General features: G+C 41.9%; 1 protein-coding gene across 9 annotated transcripts in view; it reads left to right on the top strand.

Moving 5' to 3' along the window:
• PXDNL (peroxidasin like) overlaps positions 1 to 24,297 on the top strand; it is a 429,117-nt gene that overhangs the window by 382,159 nt on the left and 22,661 nt on the right. For 6 of the 9 annotated variants that reach the window (XM_086695277.1, XM_086695273.1, XM_086695274.1 and 3 more), the window contains 2 exons: positions 4,242 to 4,376; positions 7,084 to 7,382. In XM_086695277.1, coding sequence (XP_086551403.1) covers positions 4,242 to 4,376; positions 7,084 to 7,382 — 434 coding nt within the window. Of the gene's footprint in view, positions 1 to 4,241; positions 4,377 to 7,083; positions 7,383 to 24,297 lie in introns of those variants that run through there. The other 3 variants (XM_086695281.1, XM_086695276.1, XR_015246688.1) reach the window with 3 other exon arrangements.

Raw genomic sequence — 24,297 nt, forward strand, 5'->3', positions numbered from 1 at the left:
TGTCTCAAAAATAAATAAACGTTAAAAAAATTTGTTTTTTAAAAAAGGTGAAAAACAAATCCATATCAAAGGACTGACATTAGCAAAGCCACGGTTACACTCTATGAGAAAGTTCAATGTTCTAATTTCTAAAACCTCAAACTACCTTTTCTTTTATGAGCTCTTAACAATTCACAGACTTTTTTTTTCTTTGAGAGAGAGAGGAAGAGAGTGCAAGAGAACAGGGGAGGGGAAGGGGGAGAGAGAGAGACAGAGACTCTTAAGCAGGCTCCGTGCCCCACTCAGGTTCTGCCATCTCTTGATTGTTAGATCATGACCTGAGCGGAAAGCAAGAATGGGAGGCGTAACCGCCTGAGCCACCCGGGAGCCCCAGAAACATTTCATTGGAACACACGAATAAGACAAGTATGCCAGCTACCATGGTTAATATTCAAAGTTGTATGGAAACCATAGTGAAGACAATAAAATAATAAAGAGGTAACTACTGGAAAGGATAAAATAAAACTGTCATAATTATTTTTTGCAAGTTCTCTACATATAAGGAATATAGGAAAAGTCAAATTGCGATACCAAATGAGGAGAAAAGACTAACGAAAGTTGTGCAATACGTTAGGAAAGAAAATCGTATTGTTTCTAGAGAACACGTAAGAAATAGAGTCATGTATCTCATTCAGGAGAAGCAATATTCAATAATTCAAATGTGTCAGTATTCTCCTAAAATGATGTATTTATTGTAATTCCAATTAAGATCTTAATAGTTTTTTGTTGTGGCATCCACAAGCTGATTTTAAAATGAACTTCGTAGAGAAAATGGCCAAGAAGGATCTAACTGAGTGATTTGATGTTCCAGTTAGCAACACTTATTACACAGCTTTTAGTAATTAACATAGTGTGATATTGATTCACGAATAGACAGAAAGACTGATAGAATAGAAAGCCACACAAAGAAATGTGCTTACACGTGGAACCATGATATTTGAAAGTACTGCCGGGCAAATTAGTGAGAAATGAGAACATTCTCAGTAAGTGGTGCAGTAAAAATTGGCTATCCATGGGTAAAAATGATTATGGATTCCTATCTCACATGACATATGAAAATCAATTCCAAATAGATGAAGGGCTTACCTCTGAGAGGCAGAAGTTTAAAACTTAAAAAAAAAAAAGTCAGAATATCTTTATGGCATTGGGGAAGAAAATGTTTTTTTAAGTAAAATTAAAAAAAATGCCACCTACAAAAAATTGAGAAAATTGACCTTAAATTCAAAAAAATACTTTCATCAAAGTCTAACATAATGAGAGGGATTAATAAAAAAGGTCCCAAATTTGGAGGAATACATTTGAACATAGATAACCATGCATTAGCATCCAGAATATATACAGAACTCCTAAAGTGAGAAAGACAAACACCACCCAATAGGAAGATGGGAAAAAGGCATAGTGTAAATAGGCATTTTATGTAAAAAAAAAAAAAAAAAAAAAAAAAAAAGCTCAGTCAATACGTAGCAGATGCCCAACGAAATAATCAAGATAATGAAAATCCTAGTGAAACACCTATTCACCCCCATCAGATGAGCACAAATTCTACAAAGGAGACATATTGTCAAGTTAGCCTTAGAAAAACAATGGTCATTTGATTCTTTGATTAGGCATCTCTTAACGTGGCCTCCTACAAAACTACGAGACTACAAAGAAGACACATCCAAAAACACATGACTTATACATTCAGAATTCGTAGGAGACAACAATGGCATCAATTTCAAATTGCTTCAAGTTTGAAAATAATCCCCAGCTTCCAACAGAACTTCCACTGGAGCTCCACCTCCATGCAAGTGTGGGTGTGGAGAGAAGGATGGAGCATTCAAAAATCTCTGTGGACCAACGAAAGGGAATCGGCATAGATGAACTACAGGAAAAAAGAAATCTCTCTAGAAGGACAAAGTCCGACAGTAAGTGCTAAGTCTACATCACCGAATATGGCTCCAAATACAGCTCTGGTGTCTACACCAATCCCAGGGCCGAAAGTAACCAGAGATAACCATTTTTAGGGACCGAAGGAGATAAGGAGAGAGGGGACAGTGCCCCTTCATATCCGACAGGAAGCTAAAGTAGAATGAAGTGAAATGAAGAATGCCTAAGGAATGAAAGAGAAATAAAGCGTGCCAGTGCCTGCTCTCCCCTGTTGCCACCAACACTGCAATCAACGATTGCACGACTGCACGGCAGTGACAGAACGGTATGCTGCCCAACTGGAAATCCACTTCATGAAATGCCTGGGAGAAGAGGGGGCGGGGGACTTCTTTCAAATAAAGCTACGGAGCAAGAAAACAGAAATGCAAATCAATACATTACAGAGAAAAATTATCCCAGGGGGAAAAAATGGAAACAGAAGGAATCTATAACGCAACACTTGAATCTGATTTAAACAAGCACTGAAACACTCAGACAAGTACTTGGAGATATAAAAGCCCAGCTATCATCAGAAAGTAAGAAAAAAGATGCAGGAGAAGGAGAAGATCAGGGGGAGGGGGAAGGAGGAGGAGGTACGAGAAGGAGTAAGAAGGGTCGCAGCAATGACACTGAACTAAACTCAAAAAAAATATTGAAGAAATTCAATGTGCCAAGGGCACTACCTATTAAAGTTGAAGATACGCACGTGGATATGTATCACATACAACTTCTATATGCTTATTATGAGCGTATGAACTGTACATATATTTTAGGCAGTTTGGCATTATCTATTAAAATTAAAAGTGTGTGCATCTATTAAAATTAAAAGTTAGTGTTGGCATGTTCTAGAGCAGGGATCCGCAAACCACAGCCCATTGGCCAAATCTCACCCACCGCCTGCTTTTGTAAAGAAAGGTTTATTGGAACACAACCGCGTCCATTTTTTTATATGCTATCTTTGGCTGCTCTGGTGAAAAAGGGAAGAGTTGACTAATGGCAAAATGTGGCACACACACACTGAAAATATTTGCTATCGTATCCTTTGTCATAAAAATTTCCTAGTCTAGAGAGACCTCTGTCCGTATGAAGAAACATGGGTGAGAGTGTTCACAGTAAAATGTTGCAAACCACAAATATTCATCACCAGTAGAATGGATGACTAAATCGGAAGAGTATCCAAGGGGCTACTCTAGGGCTGAGAAAAAGAACTAGCTGCAGGGGGGTACAGCAACAGGATGAATCTCCAAATAAACTGTGCTGTGAAAAGAAGTATGAACATTCTGTTTCCATTTGTGCCAAGGTTAAAGCATATGAAGCTAAAGTATGTGGAGTCCATGGAATCGTACGCATGAAATAAAGTGTTAAGGACAGGTCAAGTTGTTCCCATGTTTAGGAGACAGGGAAAGACGGTCTCAGCAGCTCTCACATGGAGTCTCATGAGTACTGGTCATGTTTTCTTTCTTTAAGTGGATGGTGTGTCCAAAGCTGTTTGGCTTAAATTATCATTAGCATTATGATAGTTTTTAAATTTTAAAAATCACTTCAAATCCCAAATCTAAGGATCATTATCTTTTTATTTTGATTTTTTTTTAATGTATTTTTTGGGAGACAGAGAGATGGAGTGGGGGGAGGGACAGAGAGAGAGGGAGACACGGAATCAGAAGCAGGCTCCGGGCTCCGAGCTGTCAGCACAGAGCCCGATGCGGGGCTCGAACCCACAAAGCACGGGATCATGACCTGGGCCGAAGTCGGACGCCCAACCGACTGAGCCACCCAGGCGCCCCTAAGGATCATTATCTTTTTAGCAAGAAAGAAATTTATCTAACACAGTAAATTATTTCCACAAACTATTTTTTCACTCTGTTTAGCATAACTATCAAATACACTGACATGGAAATTTTTTAATGCTTAGTGTATTTGCTACATGTTTCTAGAAGAATTAGTTGGATATAGATCTGCAAACACACACACACACACACACACACACACACACACACACAGAGTTATATTCCATATACTTACAGGATAATTAGAAAGAAGAATGCAGTACATCTTACATGAATGGTGTTAAATGCTCTTAATTGGGCCACTGCTCTGTTCCTGGCCAACTGGGTGATCCCTGAATTCTTCCGTCATCTCAACGTTGTTGCCTGTGAAATGAGAATAAAAATCATCTCTGCCTTTGTTTTTAGTGTATATAAAATGCAAAAATTGCTTTGCAGTCCTTAGTATAAATAATACTGTGAGTGTCACTTTGCCAGTCCAGCGTGTGATGTCTGTCTGCTTGGTTTCAGGTTGTACGGCTCTCCAGGCAACATTGACCTCTGGCCCGCCCTCATGGTTGAAGACCTGATCCCTGGTACGAGAGTGGGACCAACACTTATGTGCCTGTTTGTTACCCAGTTTCAGCGGCTAAGAGATGGAGATAGGTGAAGAATTATGTTATACTTCTCGAAGATAACAAAATTGGGTTTTTCTCCCAAATCATGCATTATAAGTATGAGTCTGTACTTCCTATGGTTTAAAATATATTGAATATGAGAAATAACAAATGGCATCTGGTCACAGAATTTTTCCGACCACTGATAATACCAGATGGCATTCATTTTTATAAGTTCTTGTAAATCTTTGTAAGGAAGGAAGAAATAGACTGACTAGGAAGGGCATAGAAGTCAGTAGTTAAAAGAATGCACCAGAGGCGCCTGGGTGGCTCAGTCGGTTAAGCGTCCGACTTTGGCTCAGATCATGATCTCACGGTCCGTGAGTTCGAGCCCCGCGTCGGGCTCTGTGCTGACAGCTTAGAGCCTGGAGCCTGCTTTGGATTCTGTGTTCCTCTCTCTCTCTCTGCCCCTTCCCCGCTCATGCTCCGTCTCTCTCTGTCTCTCAAAAAATGTATAAATGTTAAAAAAACATTTTAAAGAATGCCCTGGACTATGACGTGCACAGCGTATCACCTGAAACCTGTTGCCTCATATGTACATACAGTCCATCGAACGGTAGTACCCCGGGTGCATAGATTGTGGCAAGTGTAAATGATGTTGGTGGTGCAGGAGTTCACAGCGGGCTTGAGGCCCCATCCCTTCATCCTCGTGGGAGACCGGTTGACCCAAGACCAGACCTCCTCGCAGAACTGTGTGCTGAGGGCACTTACTAGTGGAAGAATAAATGGGGCTTCTTCCTAAAAATCTCTTGGTTTGTCTGAAGTATCTACTGTGGATCAACTTGAGTTTATGAAATTATGACAGCTGGCAGGAGACGGAAGTTAGTGTAATCTCTTTGTTGCAAGGCTAGCCAGGGATAAAAACGAAGAAAACTGAAAAACAAAGCAGCCCCCGCCGAGTTGGCATGGGACACACTATTAGCTCTCCTTTGTTACTTAAACCAACTGTGTTCCGGGGCCCTCGCTGTATCTTCTGGATCGTTAGTACAGTCTTGAGTAAGGGCTAGGATTCTTGTGAACCTGTTCGACAGTTCAACGTTCTGTATTATCACAGCGATTATATATTTATATGAAGGACTTAAACACTGCCTAAAACTTAGTTTTTTTTTTTTATTTTTTTTTCAGTGTTTATTTATTTTTGAGACAGAGAGAGACAGAGCATGAACGGGGGAGGGTCAGAGAGAGGGGGAGACACAGAATCCAAAGCAGGCTCCAGGCTCTGAGCTGTCAGCACAGAGCCCGACGCGGGGCTCGAACTCACAGACTGTGAGATCATGACCTGAGCCGAAGTCGGACACTTAACCGACTGAGCCACCCAGGCTCCCCTAAAACTTAGTTTTTAATTAAAGTTACACTAAAAACTATTTTTTTAATTTTTTAAAAAAAGTTTATTTAATTTGAGAAAGATGCAGAATGCTAGTGGGGGAGGGACAGAGAGAGAGGGAGACTTTCAAGCAGGCTCTACACTGTCAGCGCTCATGAAACTGTGAGATGGTGACCTGAGCCAAAGTCGAGCTCAACTGACTGACATAGCCAGGCATCCCCCAAATTATTCTTTATTTAAAATTTTTCTTCCCAGTCTCTTCTATTTATGAATTATATTATAAAGAAAGTAGTAACAGATGTAATTCCTTTATTGCACATTGGCCAACGTTCAGAGTACAGTATTTCATTTTAATGTTTATAAATTACTTTTGGCACTCTGGATTTATTGCAGCACATAGCTGTGCTAATATGTTCAATCGATAATAATTTAAGAATATATGTGGTCAAAAACTAAGCAAATTTCGGAAAGCTTTGTGGTTTTTCTTGAATAAACTGTTTTCTCCATGTGTATTAATTTACTAGGACTACCATAACCAAGTCCAAAAGACTGGGTGGTTTAGATAACGAATATATTGTCTTGCAGTTCTGGAGACTGGATCAAGGTGGGGGGTGTTGATCCCTACTGAGGACTCTGTGGCCTTGTAGATGGCCAACTTCTCCCTTTGTCTTGACAAGGTCTTCCTTCTGGACCGGCCTGTGTCCGTATTTCCTTTCCTTGTAAGGACACTAGTCATAATGGATTATAATCGTAATTCCCCCCCATGACACCCTAATGACCTTATTTTTACTTAACCGCCTCTTTAATGGCCCTGTCTGCAAATAAAGTCACATTCTGAAATACTGGGGGCTAGGATTTCAACGAATGTGAATTTCGAGGGGACACAAGTCAGCCCATATACCATGTGAATGGTGACGGCCTTTGGCTTCCTCTCTTCTGTTGGGTGCCTGGCTTGAGAAAAGTGCTTGGAAATATTCCCTGAAGGAATGAACAAGGGCTCACTTTAATAGTGTTTTTAAACTGTATTTGTTTTTTAATTGAAAATCGAGTGTGTTTATTCTAATTAGCTAATAGATATAATCAACTAGTATGTATTAATGATTAAAAAGCACTATTTCTCATTTAGGCAAACATGTCAGTCTTAAAATTGTTCAGGTAATTTCTAAGGCTAGCTTATGGAATTTTAGATTAGAAGACGTGCTTTTCTTTATTTATCTTTTAACTTTGCAAAGCCTTATTGAATCGTTTTGTAAAACGTGAATAGAAAGCGATCGTTCAAAGCAGGGGATTTAAGGACTTTATCAACACTGGAGGCAGTTGAAAGCGTGCTTGGTTGGAGAGCAGACAATCCTTTCCGTATCTTTGCTCCCAGGGAGCTCTGCCGCTGCGCTGTCGCCGCTGGGCCCGCAGCTCAGGGCCCTTCTGGGAGCCTCACTGCACGCCTCTCCCTGCTGGCCACCAGGTTCTGGTATGAGAACCCCGGAGTGTTCACCCCCGCGCAGCTCACTCAGCTGAGGCAGGCGTCCCTGGGCCGCGTGCTCTGCGACAACGGCGACAACATCCAGCAGGTGCAGGCCGACGTGTTCGTGAAGGCGCAGTACCCGCAGGACTACCTGAGCTGCAGCGAGATACCGCAGGTGGATCTGCGCGTGTGGCAGGACTGCTGCGAAGGTGGGTGCGCGGCGGCCGCCAGCGTGGATCTGCGCAGGCGCGCCGGTGTGTAGCCGGGTGTCCAGGCCTAAGCCCCTGAAACAAGGGTGCGCGCGGGAGACCGCGCCTGCGCTCTTCTCCCTTTGGACGTCGGGAGGATGCTGGAGAGGGCCACGGGAAGGCCAGAGTGCATCTCCCCCAGCCTCCTCAGAGCGGGGACGGGCCCGGCAGGGCAGGGCGGGGCGGGGCTTGTCATAGGGGGAGGGACCGGCAGTGTGGGGCGGGGCTTGTCATGGGGAGGGACCCGGCAGGGCGGGGCTTGTCGTAGTGGGGTGGGGCTTGTCATAGAAGGAGGGGCCCAGCAGTGTGGGGCGGGGCTTGCCATTGGGGGAGGGGCCTGGGAGTATGGGGCGGGGCTTGCCATAATGGGGAGGGGCCCGGCAGAGCAGGGAGGAGCTTGTCATAATGGGGAGGGGGCCCAGCAGAGTGGGGAGGGGCCCGGCAGAGCAGGGAGGGACCTGTCATAATGGGGAGGGGCCCAGTAAGGTGGGGAGGGGACTTGGTCATCCATCTGGTCTCTTGTTCTCAGTGCCCTTCAGATGACTATGGCAAACATCAAACTCCAGTCATTGGTACTGCATACGTCTCCTTCCTGGGGGTCAGCTGAGTAGAGAGAGGAGGAAAAAAAATCATAGCATCTCAGCTATTTAGACTATTTAGTCTCTCTAAGGTGTCGCAGGCATGTTCATTGGAAATTTGGGGATGTCCTGGTAGAGAACTTTGTCTAGTGATACAACATAATTTGCCACATCTACCATACCACGTTTTACGAGCCAAACTGTAACTAAGGTGCTTTATAAGCATGCATTTTGTCATCACAATAACTCTTAAGAAATGTAGTGCTCTTCTCCTTTAATAACGACTTCGGCTCAGGACATGATCTCACAGTTCGTGGGTTCGAGCCCTTCATGGGGCTCTGGGCTGACAGTTCAGAGCCTGGAGCCTACTTCAGATTCTCTCTCTCTCTCTCTCTCTCTCTCTCTCTCTGCCCCTCCTCTACTCACACTCTGTCTCTCTCTGTCTCAAAAATAAGCCAAAAAAAAATTAAAAAAATATGAGAGAATGTCGAACCAAAAACACAGCAACACCCGAATCAGTTTCCTTTTTCTCTGCGGTGGGTTTTAGGGGACAGAAAAAAGTCACTTAGTTCTGTGAGGGGGAGGTGTAGTTTTTCTCCCCTCAGGTTCTTGGTGATGATGGCCAGGAATAATGAAATATTTCCGGCTCTCCAAAACATGGGACGCAGGGAGGCGACGTGCAAGACAAGATGAATGGCAAGTAGTAACACTCCTCTTGCGTTTCCTCCGTCTTCGGACTGGGCGCCGAGCCCACTGAACAGAGGAAAAAAATAGATGGCAGGGTGTGGGCCACGGTGAAAATAGCTGTGCTCTGGATGGAAGCGATGACTCAAGTCCAGGAAGCAAAAGCTGTGGTCCCATTATGCCCACATGTGCCTTTTCTAGATTCTCATACCGCCAGCCCCGTGGTAGGTGATTCATACATAACACCTACCTACCTCATAATCTTGGTGAGTCTTTCAAGGTGAGTAGCATTATCCCCACTTCACAAAGGAGGAAAATGAGGCTCCTGGATGCTAAAGACAGAGTCTGAGGTCCCCCAGCTGGGATTTAAACCTATATATGGCCAACCTGAAGGCCTCAGCTCTTTTCTCTGTGAGCACCGTCTCCTTGGAGCACCCGTGGGACAAGAGCGCAGCACAGACTGTGGGCGGGCACCAAATGAGGGCACCCCGCCTCTCCCACCCTCCCTTTCCTTCCGCCCTGTGGCTCCAGTGTACCAGGTTCGTACATCTCAGGACCAAGAGGAGAGCTCCTCTCGTTACTTAAATTGTAATGCGTTTCTTGCTGGCAACATTTGTTAGGGAAAATGCAATGCAAAGATTTAACAGACAAGGGGAGGAGAGAATCTTGAGTGTGTGAAGCACTCTTATTATTAAGATCCTGGGGCGCCTGGGTGACTCAGTTAAGCGTCCAACTCTTGATTTCGGTTTAGGTCATGATCTAAGGGTCAAGAGATGGAACCCTGAACCAGCGGAGCCTGCTTAAGATTCTCCCTCTCTCCCTCTGACCCTCCCCACCGCTTGCGTGTGCGCTCATACACTTTCTCTCTCTCTCCCTCTCAAAAAAAAAAATTTTTTTTTCAACATAAAAAAAGATCCTAATTTGTGGTCTTAAGTCATAGTAAGAATGCTGTTTCTCTGATAACGTCTCAAAAATACCTGGAAATTAATTAACCAGTAGCAAGTATCTATCAAGAAGTTGGATAGAAAAATGATGTATCTTCTTTTATGGCACTGTCATGTAAAAACATTTTTTTAATGTTTGTTTATTTTTGAGAGAGACAGAGACAGAGGGTGAGCAGGGGAGGGGCAGAGAGAGAGGGAGACGCAGATTCCAAAGGAGGCTCCAGGCTCTGAGCTGTCAGCACAAGAGCCCGACGCGGGCTCGAACCCGCGGACCAAGAGATCATGACCTGAGCTGGTCAGATGCCTAAGCCCCCGAGCCATCAGGTGCCCTTATGGCACTGTCATTCTTAAAACCACGCGTGGCCACATGGGAACACACCTCTTCCCTCCACAATGGTGAGAAGTCATTTCAGGAGCAAAATCACCTAAGCAGACAAATAAATCATCGCGTGAGGAATCTCAACATGTTTGTCGTGAGGACCCTTGTAAGTAGATGCAGATTTTATATTTCCTCGCGTTTTTGACCCACAAGCATATTTTTTCCCCAGAAAAACTAATTAAAAGATGTTCTTTAAAAGGAGAGACTTTAAATAAAGACATTTGGTAACTGCTCAAAAGTGGACCCCTTATTTATGGCGTAAGCTTCTTGTATCTCCCAATTAACAGCAGCATCCAAGTGTTTAGAGGCAGATACGATGATTCAAATCACTGAGAGTTGTTTTGTAGATTGTTGCTGTGTCCTTTTCCTGAGGCCAGACATTGTAATGGTCTGCGTTAACTGGGGCCAGAAATGTATCAGCCACATTGTGTCCCCAGCTCAGACCTCAAGTTGTTACTTTCCCAAAGCGTTAATGGATGTATTGAGAGGATGTAGGAGAGGACCTAGAAATCACTATTTATACTAATCATTATACTTGTCTTACTCGTGTTCTCGTTCCTGTTGAAGAATTCTTCACTCTTCTCTGATTCTCTCATTCTCAGATTAAGATGAATACAGTGAGGGTGCTTAAGTGATTTAATTGTTTTAACCGACGTTGTCCTAGAGAGAAACGGAGCCCTGTTTGGGATTTGAACAGCTGCTCCAGGCAATCTTAGTGGTTTATCTTTATTAGAAGGAAAGGTATTATCAAACTCACCCTCAAGTAAACTGTATGTATTTCTTTTGAAGAAGAAATTTTTTTCAAGACGATTTCTTTGCTTCTGTTGCCCATAAATAGTGGCTTACTGGTGAATACTGATTATCCAAAGTTGCAAATTTGAATTTAACTACCAAAAAAAAAAAAAAAAAATCATGGGGAAATTGTTCCTGTCCTAAATGCACAAACACATTCCAAAACAGTAATAATGTAAATGCACTTGAGGTTTAGATAACTATATATTATTATTCTTTGTAGGTAGAAGGCATAAGACCTAAAAGATGGACGCGGGACTTGAATGTCACTTAGAGAGCTGTGATGCTGTGCGTTTGTGTAGGCTATGAAGTGGTGCAGTAACTCAGGGTATCGAGTTGCATTTCATTTTCAGTTTGCATGTCATTTGTCATATTATGTCATACATTTAGGTTTGTTTCACACCATTGTATCAATATCCCTAAGTCATTAATGGGCATATTTGCATATGTCAACATTTATGTAGCCATTTAAATACCAACGCTGATATTCCCCCAGGCTGGATTATATACAAAAAAGTAAAGTTGCTTTGTTAAAGGATATATGTTTTTTAAATTAAAAAAAATTTTTTTAACATTTACTCTTTTTTTTTTTTAATTTTTTTTATGTTTATTTATTTTTGACAGAGACAGAGCATGAGCAGGGGAGGGGCAGAGAGAGAGGGAGACACAGAATCTGAATCAGGCTCCAGGCTCTGAGGTGTCAGCACAGAGCCTGATGCGGGGCTCAAACTCACAGACCGAGAGATCATGACCTGAGCCGAAGTCGGACGCTCAACCGACTGAGCCACCCAGGTGCCCCAACATTTACTCATTTTTAAGAGACGGGGAGAGACAGAGCATGAGTGGGGGAGGGGCAGAGAGAGAGGAAGACACAGAATGGGAAGCAGGCTCCAGGCTCAAAGCCATCAGCACGGAGCCCCACACAAGGCTCGAAATCACGGACCGTGACATCATGACCCGAGCCGAAGTTGGACGCTTAACTGACTGAGCCACCCAGGCGCTCTGCCTAGATGTAGTTTTTCTTTTTTTTTTTTTAATTTTTTTTTTTCAACGTTTATTTATTTTTGGGACAGAGAGAGACAGAGCATGAACGGGGGAGGGGCAGAGAGAGAGGGAGACACAGAATCGGAAACAGGCTCCAGGCTCTGAGCCATCAGCCCAGAGCCCGACGCGGGGCTCGAACTCCCGGACCACGAGATCGTGACCTGGCTGAAGTCGGACGCTTAACCGACTGCGCCACCCAGGCGCCCCTAGATGTAGTTTTTCTTATCAACTCAGTCTCAAACTTAGTGAGCAGTTTCTTCGACAAAGGGAAGTGTGAATCTCATATTCCTTAGTTAATACATATATATATATATATATATATATATTCCTTAAATATTGTATAAAATATATTTTTTCTTTCGAAATATCCTTGGGCGTCAGGCCTGCACAATTTACCCTCCAAATCTTTTTTCTTATCCTTCCTATTTCAACCTCTTATATTTTGCTAAATGTTCTGATGTATTTTTTGCATATGACCACTGATATCAAATTCATTAATTTCAGTCTCAGCAGGAACTATCCTCCCTTTAAATTGCTCTTTACTTTCTTAGTTCCAACATCATCTAATTAAGCTTTAGGAAGCTTTTCTCCGCATCATTTGCCCTGCCTTCAATTCCTTCACCCTGATTCTCTGTCTTTTCTGACCCGTGGGTGTATCGTCTCCCATTCTTGCCTTGGCTCTGTGGTTCCTGGAAGGGACACTTACTTTTCCTCTCTTGGATCATGGGGGGTCAGGTCCGGTTGCTGACATTACCTCCATGGCCAAAAAAACCTTGCAGAAGGTGATCAGTCTCTCCCAGGCTCCAGGAAGGCAGCCCATCTCCCCATCTCCACTTCTGAGAAGTGGAGATCCCCAGCAGAAGGGGCAGAAGCTATCAGGGAAGCCACAGAAATCTCTATGTCAGGTCCTTCCAGAGCTGAGCTGCCTAGTTCTCTTCCCAGGCTGGACAGCTCCCTAGATGCCAGGGACCCCTTAGAAGGACATGGCCTAGCCCTTTCTCAGGGCGTCAGCGCGGCCCTCTGCAGGCCCTGGTGCATGCATTGGCCTGCAGGGTCCCAGGCAGCGCCTCCTGCCCTGGTGGGAATCCCTGCAGTTCCTAGGGCATCCTCCAGGGGGCCAGGTAGGCACGTTTCTTCTTGCCTTTTGTTGAGCCAGACCTTCTGATCAAGGTCTAAGCTCTCTGGGGGAGGCATGGGTTCATGAGCTGTCCTATGTGACAGCGTTAACCAGCAGATGTGGTTGCTGAAGGTCGTGGAGGTTCCTGTTTAATCATTTTATGCACACTTTTGTGTGGGCTAAAAACATACTGAAGCAAGCTGTGAGAAGGCTAGTTTTGATCTGAACCTAAGGTGGGACCTGAAACTCAGTTACAAAACCCTGGTGTCTTTGAAGATGAAAAGGCTTCTTATGTAGAAACTCAGGAGTTACCACAAGGAAAAAGCAAAACACATTTTAACTGTTTACTATGTCCTTCGTGCTCTCTCCTGTCCCATTGTCTGGGCAGATGTAAATCCCACGGTCTCTAAGCCTGTTTTAAGAGACTGTTTCATTTAAAGAGGACTTACTAGGATTCATTTTTAATATTGTAGTCAGATCAAACTTCTCACAGGTTTCTATTTGGTCATTTTGTTTCCTTGTGGAGAAACTTGGGATATGACATCTATCGGTTAAAGATGATTATTTTTTCTGCAGTACATCTGTTCATTTTCATTAAGTAGACATCCCTAAACTCTCCATTTTCTTCATGTTGCATGGTTTGCAGTTGCCTCAATATTCTGATTTTGCAAGTTAGTTATTTTCTAAGAACCCTATTATAATTTATCAAGTTCTTTATTTTTAATTTATTTTTGAATTTTTAATGTTTATTTACATTTGAGAGAGAGGGAGGGATACAGAGCATGAGCAAGGGAGGACAGAGAGAGAGGGAGACACAGAATCGGAAGCAGGCTCCAGGTTCTGAGCTGTCCACACAGAGCCCGATGTGGGGCTCGAACTCACCAAACCATGAGATCATGACCTGAGCCGAAGTAAGATGCTTAACTGACTGAGCCATCCAGGTAACCCTGATCTGATCCGTTTCCTTCCAGACCCAAAATAAATCCATACATCCCTCTAAAACAAAAATCACACAGCTGAACTCCAAAAACTTAGGGACACCAGGAAAACTTGCCTAGACATCTTGTTTGTTCCATTTCATCATTGCCTGCTTTCTGCCTTTTGCCTTGTGGGTTTCTTTCCCTGCCCAGCTTCTCTGCCTTATGGGTTTATTTCTGTGCCCGGTTTATTTGACACATAGGTTTAAACCATCCGCTCTGTTGACTCCGATTCTGTCAATATGAGCAAACACCAGCTAAACATGTGTGAACTGATTTATTTGAAAGTATCTACAGACAATTGGATGCCGTCTATCAGGATGATCTCCTTCAGGAACCAGTCACTCAAGGAGCCCGTAATTTGAACAGCCGCTGCTGTTAGTATCAGAGAATGTGGGAGAATGACGAAGACCACATGGGAGGCATAGGCTGGTTCTGATAACAAGATGCATGTGCTTGGTACAAGAGATACAGCAGAAAACTAGGATGCTTATGAGTTAGTCTTTAAATCTAGCACTCTGGAATGAGTACTATTGGTATGGAGTAAAGAAATAATATTCTAATTCAAATCATGGAAGATTCTCGTAAAGATTATTGTACCTACTGTTCGTGAGGCTTCTCTTTTTCTGAGTACGTGAGAAAAATGCCATTCAGACATGTCCTGTCTATAGACATGTATGTCTGTATTATGTCAAAACAACTTAATAGGTTGATTCAGAGTGTATAGAAACATCAGGCCAGTTTGTGGAGACAATTATCAGATGCATAAATTGCTTGATTTGGTGTTACTTTTACTTCAGCCAGCAGGAAAGTAGGAGTTCGATGCCATAGGTATGAGCTAGAAAACACTAAGTTCTTACCAAAAATATGGAGAAAAACATGAGGAACAAAGAGAGGTCCAGAACAGAGCCTTAGCTGTGGAAGTTACCTTATAAGGAGCACATATTCAAAGTATTAATTGATTTGATTTGATTTGATTTGATTTGATTTGATTTGATTTGAAGGACTGAGAATCACAGAAACCTTGCAAGGGAATTGCTAAACTTCTAATTATCAAAAGATCATAGCAATCAAGATTAGCCAACGACAGAATGAATAAATTTAATAAGAAAGTTACAAATCTTGGGATGCTTGGGTGGCTCCATCAGTTAAGTGTCTGATTCTTGTTTTCCCCTCAGGTCTTGATCTCACGGTTCATGGCTTCAAGCTCCGCACTGGGCTCTGTGCTGACAGCATGGAGCCTGCTTGGGATTCTCTCTGTGTCCCTCTCTCTCTGCCCCTCCCCTACTCACTTTCTATCTCTGTCTCTCTCTCAAAAATAAATAAAAAAATAAACATTAAAAAAAAGAAAGTTAAGGGGCGCCTGGGTGGCTCAGTCGGTTAAGCGTCCAACTTCAGCTCAGGTCATGATCTCGCAGTCTGTGAGTTCGAGCCCAGCATCGGGCTCTGTGCTGAAGGCTCAGAGCCTGGAGCCTGTTTCAGATTCCGTGTCTCCCTCTCTCTCTGCCCCTCCCCGCTCATGCTCTGTCTCTCTCTCTCTCTCTCTCAGAAATGAATAAACTTAAAGTATATATATATATATATATATATATATATATATATACCACTTCATTTTGAGATGAGGAAGCAAACATTGCAAACATCCGAGGAACGTGCCCTCCTTATTTATTAGCACAGCTCGGGATAGAACACAGATCTCAGGTTCAAGTCCAGGTTTTGTTTTGGTTTCTCCTTTTCTTACCTTGTAATGTCATAGCTCGTTTTGTTTTCTCTCTACTTTCTGTAAGTCCCTTTTGCCCGTAGTAAATATAGGAACTTTTCTTTAGCTGGATGCCCTTCCTTTTTAGAATCCTGTACTAACATTGTAAATGCAACACTCTTGACATTCTACCATCAATTTAAACTAATTTTTAGTATCATTTAATCAATAGATCAAGAGCCTTTGCATAATATTATAGACCTCACAGATGCAAATAGCAATATTCACAAGTCCTTATTGCCAGCCTACGTATTTCAGCAGACTGTATAATTGGCACATTTGTTTGTGCCATAAATCAAATAAATCTCACTGTACTGATAAAATGGATTTTACATAGAGCATAAAACATTTCCTTAAGTATCAAACAGAAAATGATTTATTCCCCAGTCATTTTAGAAATTAAAAATAACATCTAATACAGGTGATGTATTAAGACACCATGCCACTTGACTAAATAAAACTTCTTTGGAATAAGACAATTTCACAAAGAGCCAACAGATGTATATTTTCTCCTGGGATTTATGGAACCATCTGGTCTTCCAGTTTCCAGCTGCATCGTTTACGTTAAGTTCTGTCTTTAAAGCATCAAGTAATTTTAAATACAGTATATTTTACATACAAATGTAAATATATTTATGTTTACTCTTGACTTTAGTTCAAATAAATTGTGCTTATGTTTGTAAACTAATGAAAGTTTAATTTCTTCTATAAGAGACTGATTTTATTACCATAATATTTCATGACGTTATGGCTGTTTCATGCTTAACTTAACAAAAAGCCTTCAAAGTGTTGCTAAAGAAGTAAGATTTCAGCAACTCCTATAAAGCTTTAATTAACTAATTAATTTGCAACAGCGTTCTCAGGATTGTCTTTGAAAGTTGTTGCTGTTTCTAATAGCATGCCTTGGGACATCTCCCCCTCTCCTTGGCTCTGCTGGTACAGTCTTTTCTATGAAAAGCATGTTGACCTTGAGGTGAAGAACAAACCGCATGAGTGGGATTAAGTTGCTCTGAACAGCCCTGAAATGATACAAAATATGATGTGTTCCAGTGGGGATACAGTTAATGAATCCAATTCTACTGATACTATTGACTTTACATGCGGCGTGAGGTATTCCCTGGAAAATGACATCTCGTAAGTTCTGAGGATATTGAGTTATCTTCCAAATACAGCCTTCTCCATTTATTTACAATCTGTGACATCCCAGTGGGGAAAAAAGTCTTCTATCAGAAGTAGGTTGTTAAATAAGCATGGTTCCATTAAGTTGTTTAAATTAGGGAAAGGCCTCTTAACCCCCAAAATTTGTGTTTCTGGTAACCAAGTCCCGTTTAGGATTACTGTAAAATTAAAAAAAAAATCTTCGTTATATTTAGAATTATTAGTGATGTTTAAGTATTGACACTGATAGTGAAGTGTGGTCCCATGAAGTGTTAAGTTACTTACCAGTAACAAAGGATGTATCCTTGGCAGCTCACTAGGGGAATAAAATCAACAATGTAGAAACTAAGGGAAACACTGATGAACCATAAGCAAAAATTAAAGAAAGCTAGTAAGACTCATATGTAGCTGAAGTTCCAGTGTACTAAGAGAATTATTAAAAGTAGAAAATTCTTAGCTGTATCCAAAAGCGATTTTAACTCTACATCATTACAAGACACATACATAAGCCAAATATTTAGCATGTATAAATATAAAAGCATAGGTAAAGTAAGTCAGGCACATGAAAAGATAGAAACATGAGTGGCAATAACAATATTTTAAAAAGTTGAATTTAAGGAAGAAAGCATTAGTGGAAACAGGTCTACTTTTATTTAACAATCTATAAGTGTCACAGTTAGAAATGCTAATGTGTGAAATATCTTAGCATCTATTTAGCACACTTTAAAGGAATTGGATTTGAATATTATTGAGGAGATCAATTTATAAGAGGTAATATCTGGGGCACCTGGGAGGCTCAGTCGGTTGGGCGGCCGACTTCGGCTCAGGTCACGATCTCGCGGTCCGTGAGTTCGAGCCCCGCGCCGGGCTCTGTGCTGACAGCTCGGAGCCTGGAGCCTGCTTCTGTTTCTGTGTCTCCCTCTCTCTGACCCTCCCCAGTTCACTCTCTGTCTCTCCAGAATAAATAAACACTAAAAAAAAAAATTAAATACAATTGTTACTTAGGCATTTTAAAATCATTTGAACAGATAGTTTGTCAAGAAGGTAATGACAATTAGGTGGAATACTTAATGCTTTAATAATAAATTAATATTTTAAATAAGTGAACACTTTAGTTTTCTAAGGCTGCCATAATGAGATACCCCCAGCTGGGTGGCTTGAACAGCAGACATTTCTTGTGTTACCATTTTGGAGGTCAGAAGAATTGTAGGTAGTGATTACAGGATGTGAAGGAGACTCTGTTCTCTGCCTGTCCCCCGGCTTCCCGTGGTTGCTGGCATTGACATTACTTGGCGTCTCCTGATTCACCCCAGATTCTACATTCATCGTCACATGGGTTTCCACCTGTGTATCTGCGTCCAAGCTTCCCCTTTGTATAAGGACACCAGGCACAAGGGATTAGGACCCACCCTCCGTCAGTGTGAGTTCTTCTTAACTAACTACATCTGCAGTGGCCCTTTGGCCAAATAGGGTTACAGTCGGAGGTACGGGGGATTATGGGTTAGGACTTCAACATATGACTTCAGGGGGAGCATCGTTCAATCCAGAAAAAATGCCTTTCTGTTGTTTCAAGCCAATGCGTGGTAACTTGTCACACTGCAATAGACGATACAGTTGTAAGGTGAAAAGAAAATGGAATGCTGATAAGAGTATGAAGAAATATCTATGGTTTTCTGCTGTGACCCCTCCCTTCAAAACAATTGGGCAAGTTCAGTGTTGCTCACTAATTCAGATGAAACACCATCTAAAGATAGGAAATGTTCATATACTTGGTTCCTTCATAGGAACCAGGAGCTAGGAATTAAAGTTGGTTGTTGTATTATATAAATACAGTATAAAACCACAGCATTGAGTAGAATTGTTCTCAAACTGCCCCCAAAATTGATTGTCGTTTTTATTATGTATCTTTAAGTTTCTGTCTGTACCTTTTTTTTCCTTTTTCTCTTCTCGCCAGCAAATGAGAAGCGCTAAAATGTTAAGAAACAAGTGCCGAAGATAACTTAAAACAGTGTTACATATTTTTGCCAGTTTTTAAGGCTGTCATCATTGATATATTTTTAATATGCGTAATGCAGCATCAGGACACCGATATTCCAGAGTTGCAGGGTTTTGATCAATTCACGGAAACGTGCGACTGCCTGAATCACGGTGGCTTCACTTCCCCTACTTGAATTTTATTTGTTCACCCAGCAAGGAATGTCCGTCCACTCCAACGAATGAGAATATCCAGGCCTGTTCCTAAGGCATCGTGCTGAATCCTCTGACTTCATTAAATTAATCATCAGTGTCTATAGCCCTTGTCCTGACATGTCTCCTTACCATGTGTCCACCTCTGGACCAGACTAGATGGGGTCTAAGTTCGGATATGACTCTTAGGGACATTATTAGATTCTACATGCCTATTGAAATAAACTTTCCTTTTCTCAGTACTCACTGCCAAGCAGACTAACACCATGTTTCTACTCGTTTAATTTGATGGTGCATTTAAATAGCAAATTGTTGCTTTTGTACAAATTCAGCAAATTGTTCTGTGCTGTTTTTCACTACAAAGAAAAAAAATCCTGAAGTGTTTTTACCAATGATTTGGGGGCGGGGGGGATTGTTTTTTAAACTCACTTGGAATTGCCTTGAAAAAAAAATCTGCCTACAAACACATTAAGTTTTAATTCATTCAAGGACATTTTTTGAATGCCAGTTGTATGCTTATGAACAAAAACATTTATAACTCTGACATTATGCAAAAGTTGTTTATGAACTAAATAACTCACTTATCTTATTCTCTAACATTTATTCCAGAAATAAGGGCCACGTTTGAGCTTCCTCTGTGCCTGGCATTCTTGCCGAGTGCTTTGCTCCTCTTAGCTCATTTAATCCTCTCACCAAGTCCATGGGATAAATTGTGTTACCGAGCTCTGTACTGATGAGAGCGGAGTCAGCAAGTTCAAATTGCTTATCCAAAGTAATATAATTGAAATGTGGAAGACGTGGTACAAAGCCAGACAGTTTGATTCTTGCAATCAAACTCTTAAACACAGAAAATGACAAGAAACTGGATATTTAAAAATAATGGTTCGTCCTCTTCGATTTCATTCATTCATTCATTCATTCATTCAAATATTTATTGAGTATGTATCATATGCAGGTGCTGTACTATGTGTTGAGGATAAACTGGCCGGTAGGACAGAGCCCTCCTCTCTGATATCTTCTGAACCAACGGAGAGTGGTAGATAGGTGTGCGCAGAGCGTTAAGAGAAAGTGATGAATTTCCATCTCACCTGGTCTTAGCAGTTCAAGAAAGGCTTCTTAGAGATGGTGACACGATACCTGTGGTGTTTGTTACTCGGGTGAGATCAAATAAAGTTGGTGCTGGGTGGTGAGCCACCAATGGCGCCGTTGACAGAAGTGAAGAGAGAGGAGGATGTGCACACAGGGAAGGATTTCTTTTGGTTCAGTAAAGATCTAGGCCTTCGGGGGCACCTGGGTGGCACAGTCGGTTAAGCGTCCGACTTCAGCCAGGTCACGATCTCACAGTCCGTGAGTTCGAGCCCCACGTCAGGCTCTGGGCTGATGGCTCAGAGCCTGGAGCCTGTTTCCGATTCTGTGTCTCCCTCTCTCTCTGCCCCTTCCCCGTTCATGCTCTGTCTCTCTCTGTCCCAAAAATAAATAAAAAACGTTGAAAAAAAAATTTATAAAAAAAAAAAAAAGATCTAGGCCTTCATTCATAGGACACAGGCTATGGGATGGGTTGGGGAGGACAGCGAAGGCTGTGCCCAATGGGAAGTTCCACATACTGGCGCACACACACATTGCCTGAGGCTTCTTGGAAACGAGCCATGTTGCTTTGTCTTCATCCACACTTCCTGATGCTATTCCTGAAGCAGGAGCTGCTGTGTTTATTTGTGCCCCACCCCCAAGTCATATGTAGACCAGAAATTTGACAATACTTTTGAGCCAATTTGAATTCAAGTCATTAACTAGCCCTATTCATTCATTCATTCATTCATTCATTCATCTATCCATTCATTTCGTTAACAAAGAATGGTACCATTATTTTGAAGTTGTACAAACATATCTAAGAGTTTTAATCTTGTTATTTGTATATTTCTCATTCTTTGGTATAGTGTAGCAGTTAAGAGTTTGGACTTTTGAGGGGCGCCTGGGAGGTGCAGTTGGTTAAGCTTCTGACTTGGGCTCAGGTCATGATCTCGCGGTTCCTGGGGTTGAGCTCTGCATCGGGCTCTGTACTGATAGCTCAGAGCCTCCTTCAGATTCTGTGTCTCCCTCTCTCCCTGCCCTTTCGCCGCTCATACTCTCTCTCTCAAAAATAAACATTAAAACAATTTTTTTTTAAAAAAAGTTTGGACCTTTGAGTCCAAATGTCTGGATTCAAATCCTGCCTCTTCTGTAAAAGCTGGAGTACCTCAGAGAAGGTAGTGTAACCTCTCTGTGCCTTAGGTTCCTCAAGTTCACAATAGGGATAAAAATATCCACCACACGTTATGACAAAGTTTCAAATAAATAATTGATGTCAAGCCTAAGAACAGAGTTCGAACAAGTGTATATACATATTTATATCAGCTATATAAGCAGAGGTGTAAAACCAAAGCATCTACCAAATTAACATACTGTTTGAATTCAGATGTTGTTTGCACAAGAGCCAAATACTCAGCAATCAAGGATGCTTTGCTTCTTCAGCTATATATAACTAGGGATAATACCAAAGTGAATTTTTTAAAAAAAGATGTCAGGACTCAAACAGCTGCCACATTAAAAGACCTGCATGGTCATTGCAGCCCTAGTGGGTTGCCCACCCAATCCTCCACTGGTAGAAACTCTCAGTGCTCCTTCTCTGGTGAAACACGGGTGGGGGGAGTACTTGTCTGTGTTTCTGACCACATAATGTGCACCGCTGTATGCCTGACATTACATTTTTTTTTTTCAATGTTTATTTATTTTTGGGACAGAGAGAGACAGAGCATGAACGGGCGAGGGGCAGAGAGAGAGGGAGACACAGAATCGGAAACAGGCTCCAGGCTCCGAGCCATCAGCCCAGAGCCCGACGCGGGGCTCGAACTCACGGACCGTGAGATCGTGACCTGGCTGAAGTCGGACGCTTAACCGACTGCGCCACCCAGGCGCCCCATGCCTGACATTACAAAGACCACTCTTTGCCTTTGGGTTTTATGTATATGACCTTGCATATTCTGTTGGTGCTTCAAAATACATTCTGAAGTTCTGTCTCCCAAAAAAAAAAAAAAAAATGAAAGACGATAGATAATGTGAGTTGACCTGCAGTCCCTTTCCTTTATAGTTTTTCCTTTTTAATGAGAATTAGAAGGGGAGATACTTGCTTGACTGGAAATGCCATGTTTTTCCACTTGCAAACTCTTCAAAACTAAGAACCACACCTTATTCCTTTCGATTTTCCCTGCATTGCTTAGCATAATACCTTCGTTTAGGAAGTTCTACCTAAATATTCATTGCCAAAAATGATATATTGTTCTGAAAGAGAAAAACTAAGTTTTATCACATGAGTTAAACCTAATGTTTTTAGCTGGGTTCTTTTTGTTCTCAATCCTATTTCTTTGTTTCTCACCTAAATCTGCAAATATTTATGGATTGCTGATTATTGATGAGGTGCTAGGTTGAGGCAGTGGTGTAAATATAAGCATGTATAGATCTGTTAGTGTAATGCATAGCTTTATCTATAATGTCTGAAAACTCTAGTTTCAAAAGTAACATAAGAAACGGTTTCAGCAACATGCATTTCCCACCAGTTGATCAGCAAAGCTGCCCAGTGGAGGTAGTTTGTCATTGCCACAGTGACACCTCCCTTCCTGAATATTTCTCTGTCCCCAGGAATCTGTAGTTTCATGTTCCTCCTTGATTGTCTGAAGTCTTCCACCTGTCCCGGGGCTCACCCCCATTGAAGTGACTCAGACTTTGGAATAACCCATTTCTCTCTGCTTACTTACATTTACTGGTTTTTAAAAAAAGTTTTTAAACATTTGTGTATTTTTTGAGAGACAGAGCATGGGTGGGGGAGGGGCAGAGACAGAGAATCTGAAGCCGGCTCCAGGCTTCGAGCTGTCAACATAGAGCCCGACGTGGGGCTAGAACCCACGAACTGAAGTCGGACACCCAACCGACTGAGCCACCAGGTGCCCCCGCGTTTATTGTTTTTAAGTTGTATAAATAATGACTTTCTCATTGAAAACTGGGAAAAAACAAAGGAGGTAGAATAAGAAAAAAGAAATAACAACTGTAACCAGTGTTCTAGACACATCACTGTTACCATTTTGACATGTTTTCATTTCAGTTTATTTTCTATATGTTTTAATATTGGTGAGTTCATACTGTATAATGAAGTCTTTTTTTTTTTTCATTTTGTGTCAAATTTTACAGAATTTGCAGTTCATTATGTTGTTTGAAAAACTCAGTCTTCAGCTTTGCTCAGCAATTTATCATGGGCCACGTTCCTCTTGATTTTAATTTTCATGTACTTAAGGTGAAGTTGTAAGTTGTCTTTACTCCCCCTTCCCTTAGAAATAACTGGATAACTGCCCAACACAAAAAGCTACAGGGTAAGTCCTTGTTCCCCTCCAATTTATGCTGCCCAGTGTAATCTTTTAGTTTCAACTGCATGGTGAAATGCTCTGGGATAGTTATCATGTTCCTCTTACATCTAGTTTTTCCACCAGTATTAAAAATTCCTATATTTATTTGTTTATTTCATTTTATTTTATTTTATTTTTTTGAGCTTCAGTAGTTTTGCTCTCTGGAAAAGTAGGTTCTTCTATCGTTGTTTTTTCTTCTCAATATACCTAGTTTCCAATCCAACTATTTTCAGATGAAATTTAAAGGGCATTTTTTGTTGTCTTTCCTATTTACATAACAATTTTCATACCGTTCTCCTATATTTTTTTAATTGTGGCGAAAAACACCATTACTTCTACACAGAACGTGAAATCTCCCGTGCTCACTAACCATTTTATGCATACAGCCCAGTCGTGTTAACTCAGTGCACTTTGTTGTGCAGTCAAGATCATTTAAAAAAAACTCGTCTTGGGGAACCTGGGTGGCTCAGTCGGTTAAGCGTCCGACTTCGGCTCAGGTCATGATCTCGCGGTCCGTGAGTTCGAGCCCCGCGTCGGGCTCTGTGCTGACAGCTCAGAGCCCGGAGCTGCTTCGGATTCTGTGTCTCCCTCTCTCTCTGCCCCTCCCCCGTTCATGCTCTGTCTCTCTTTGTCTCAAAAATAAATAAATGTTAAAAAAAACTCGTCTTGAGTTGGTAGGCAGGGTAGACAAAGTAACTTGAAGGGCTTGGAATTTCAAGCATTCTGTCTACCGCAGTTTTGTTCCTTTCCTCATTGTCAAGTCCTCCGGTGAGCCGTGTCCTCGGCCATACTGCACTGACTGAAGGGCCTTGCACCCCCCTCCTCAG

This window comes from Puma concolor, chromosome F2, assembly GCF_028749965.1.
Source record: "Puma concolor isolate L17-30 chromosome F2, mPumCon1.1.hap2, whole genome shotgun sequence".
Lineage (NCBI taxonomy): Eukaryota > Metazoa > Chordata > Mammalia > Carnivora > Felidae > Puma > Puma concolor.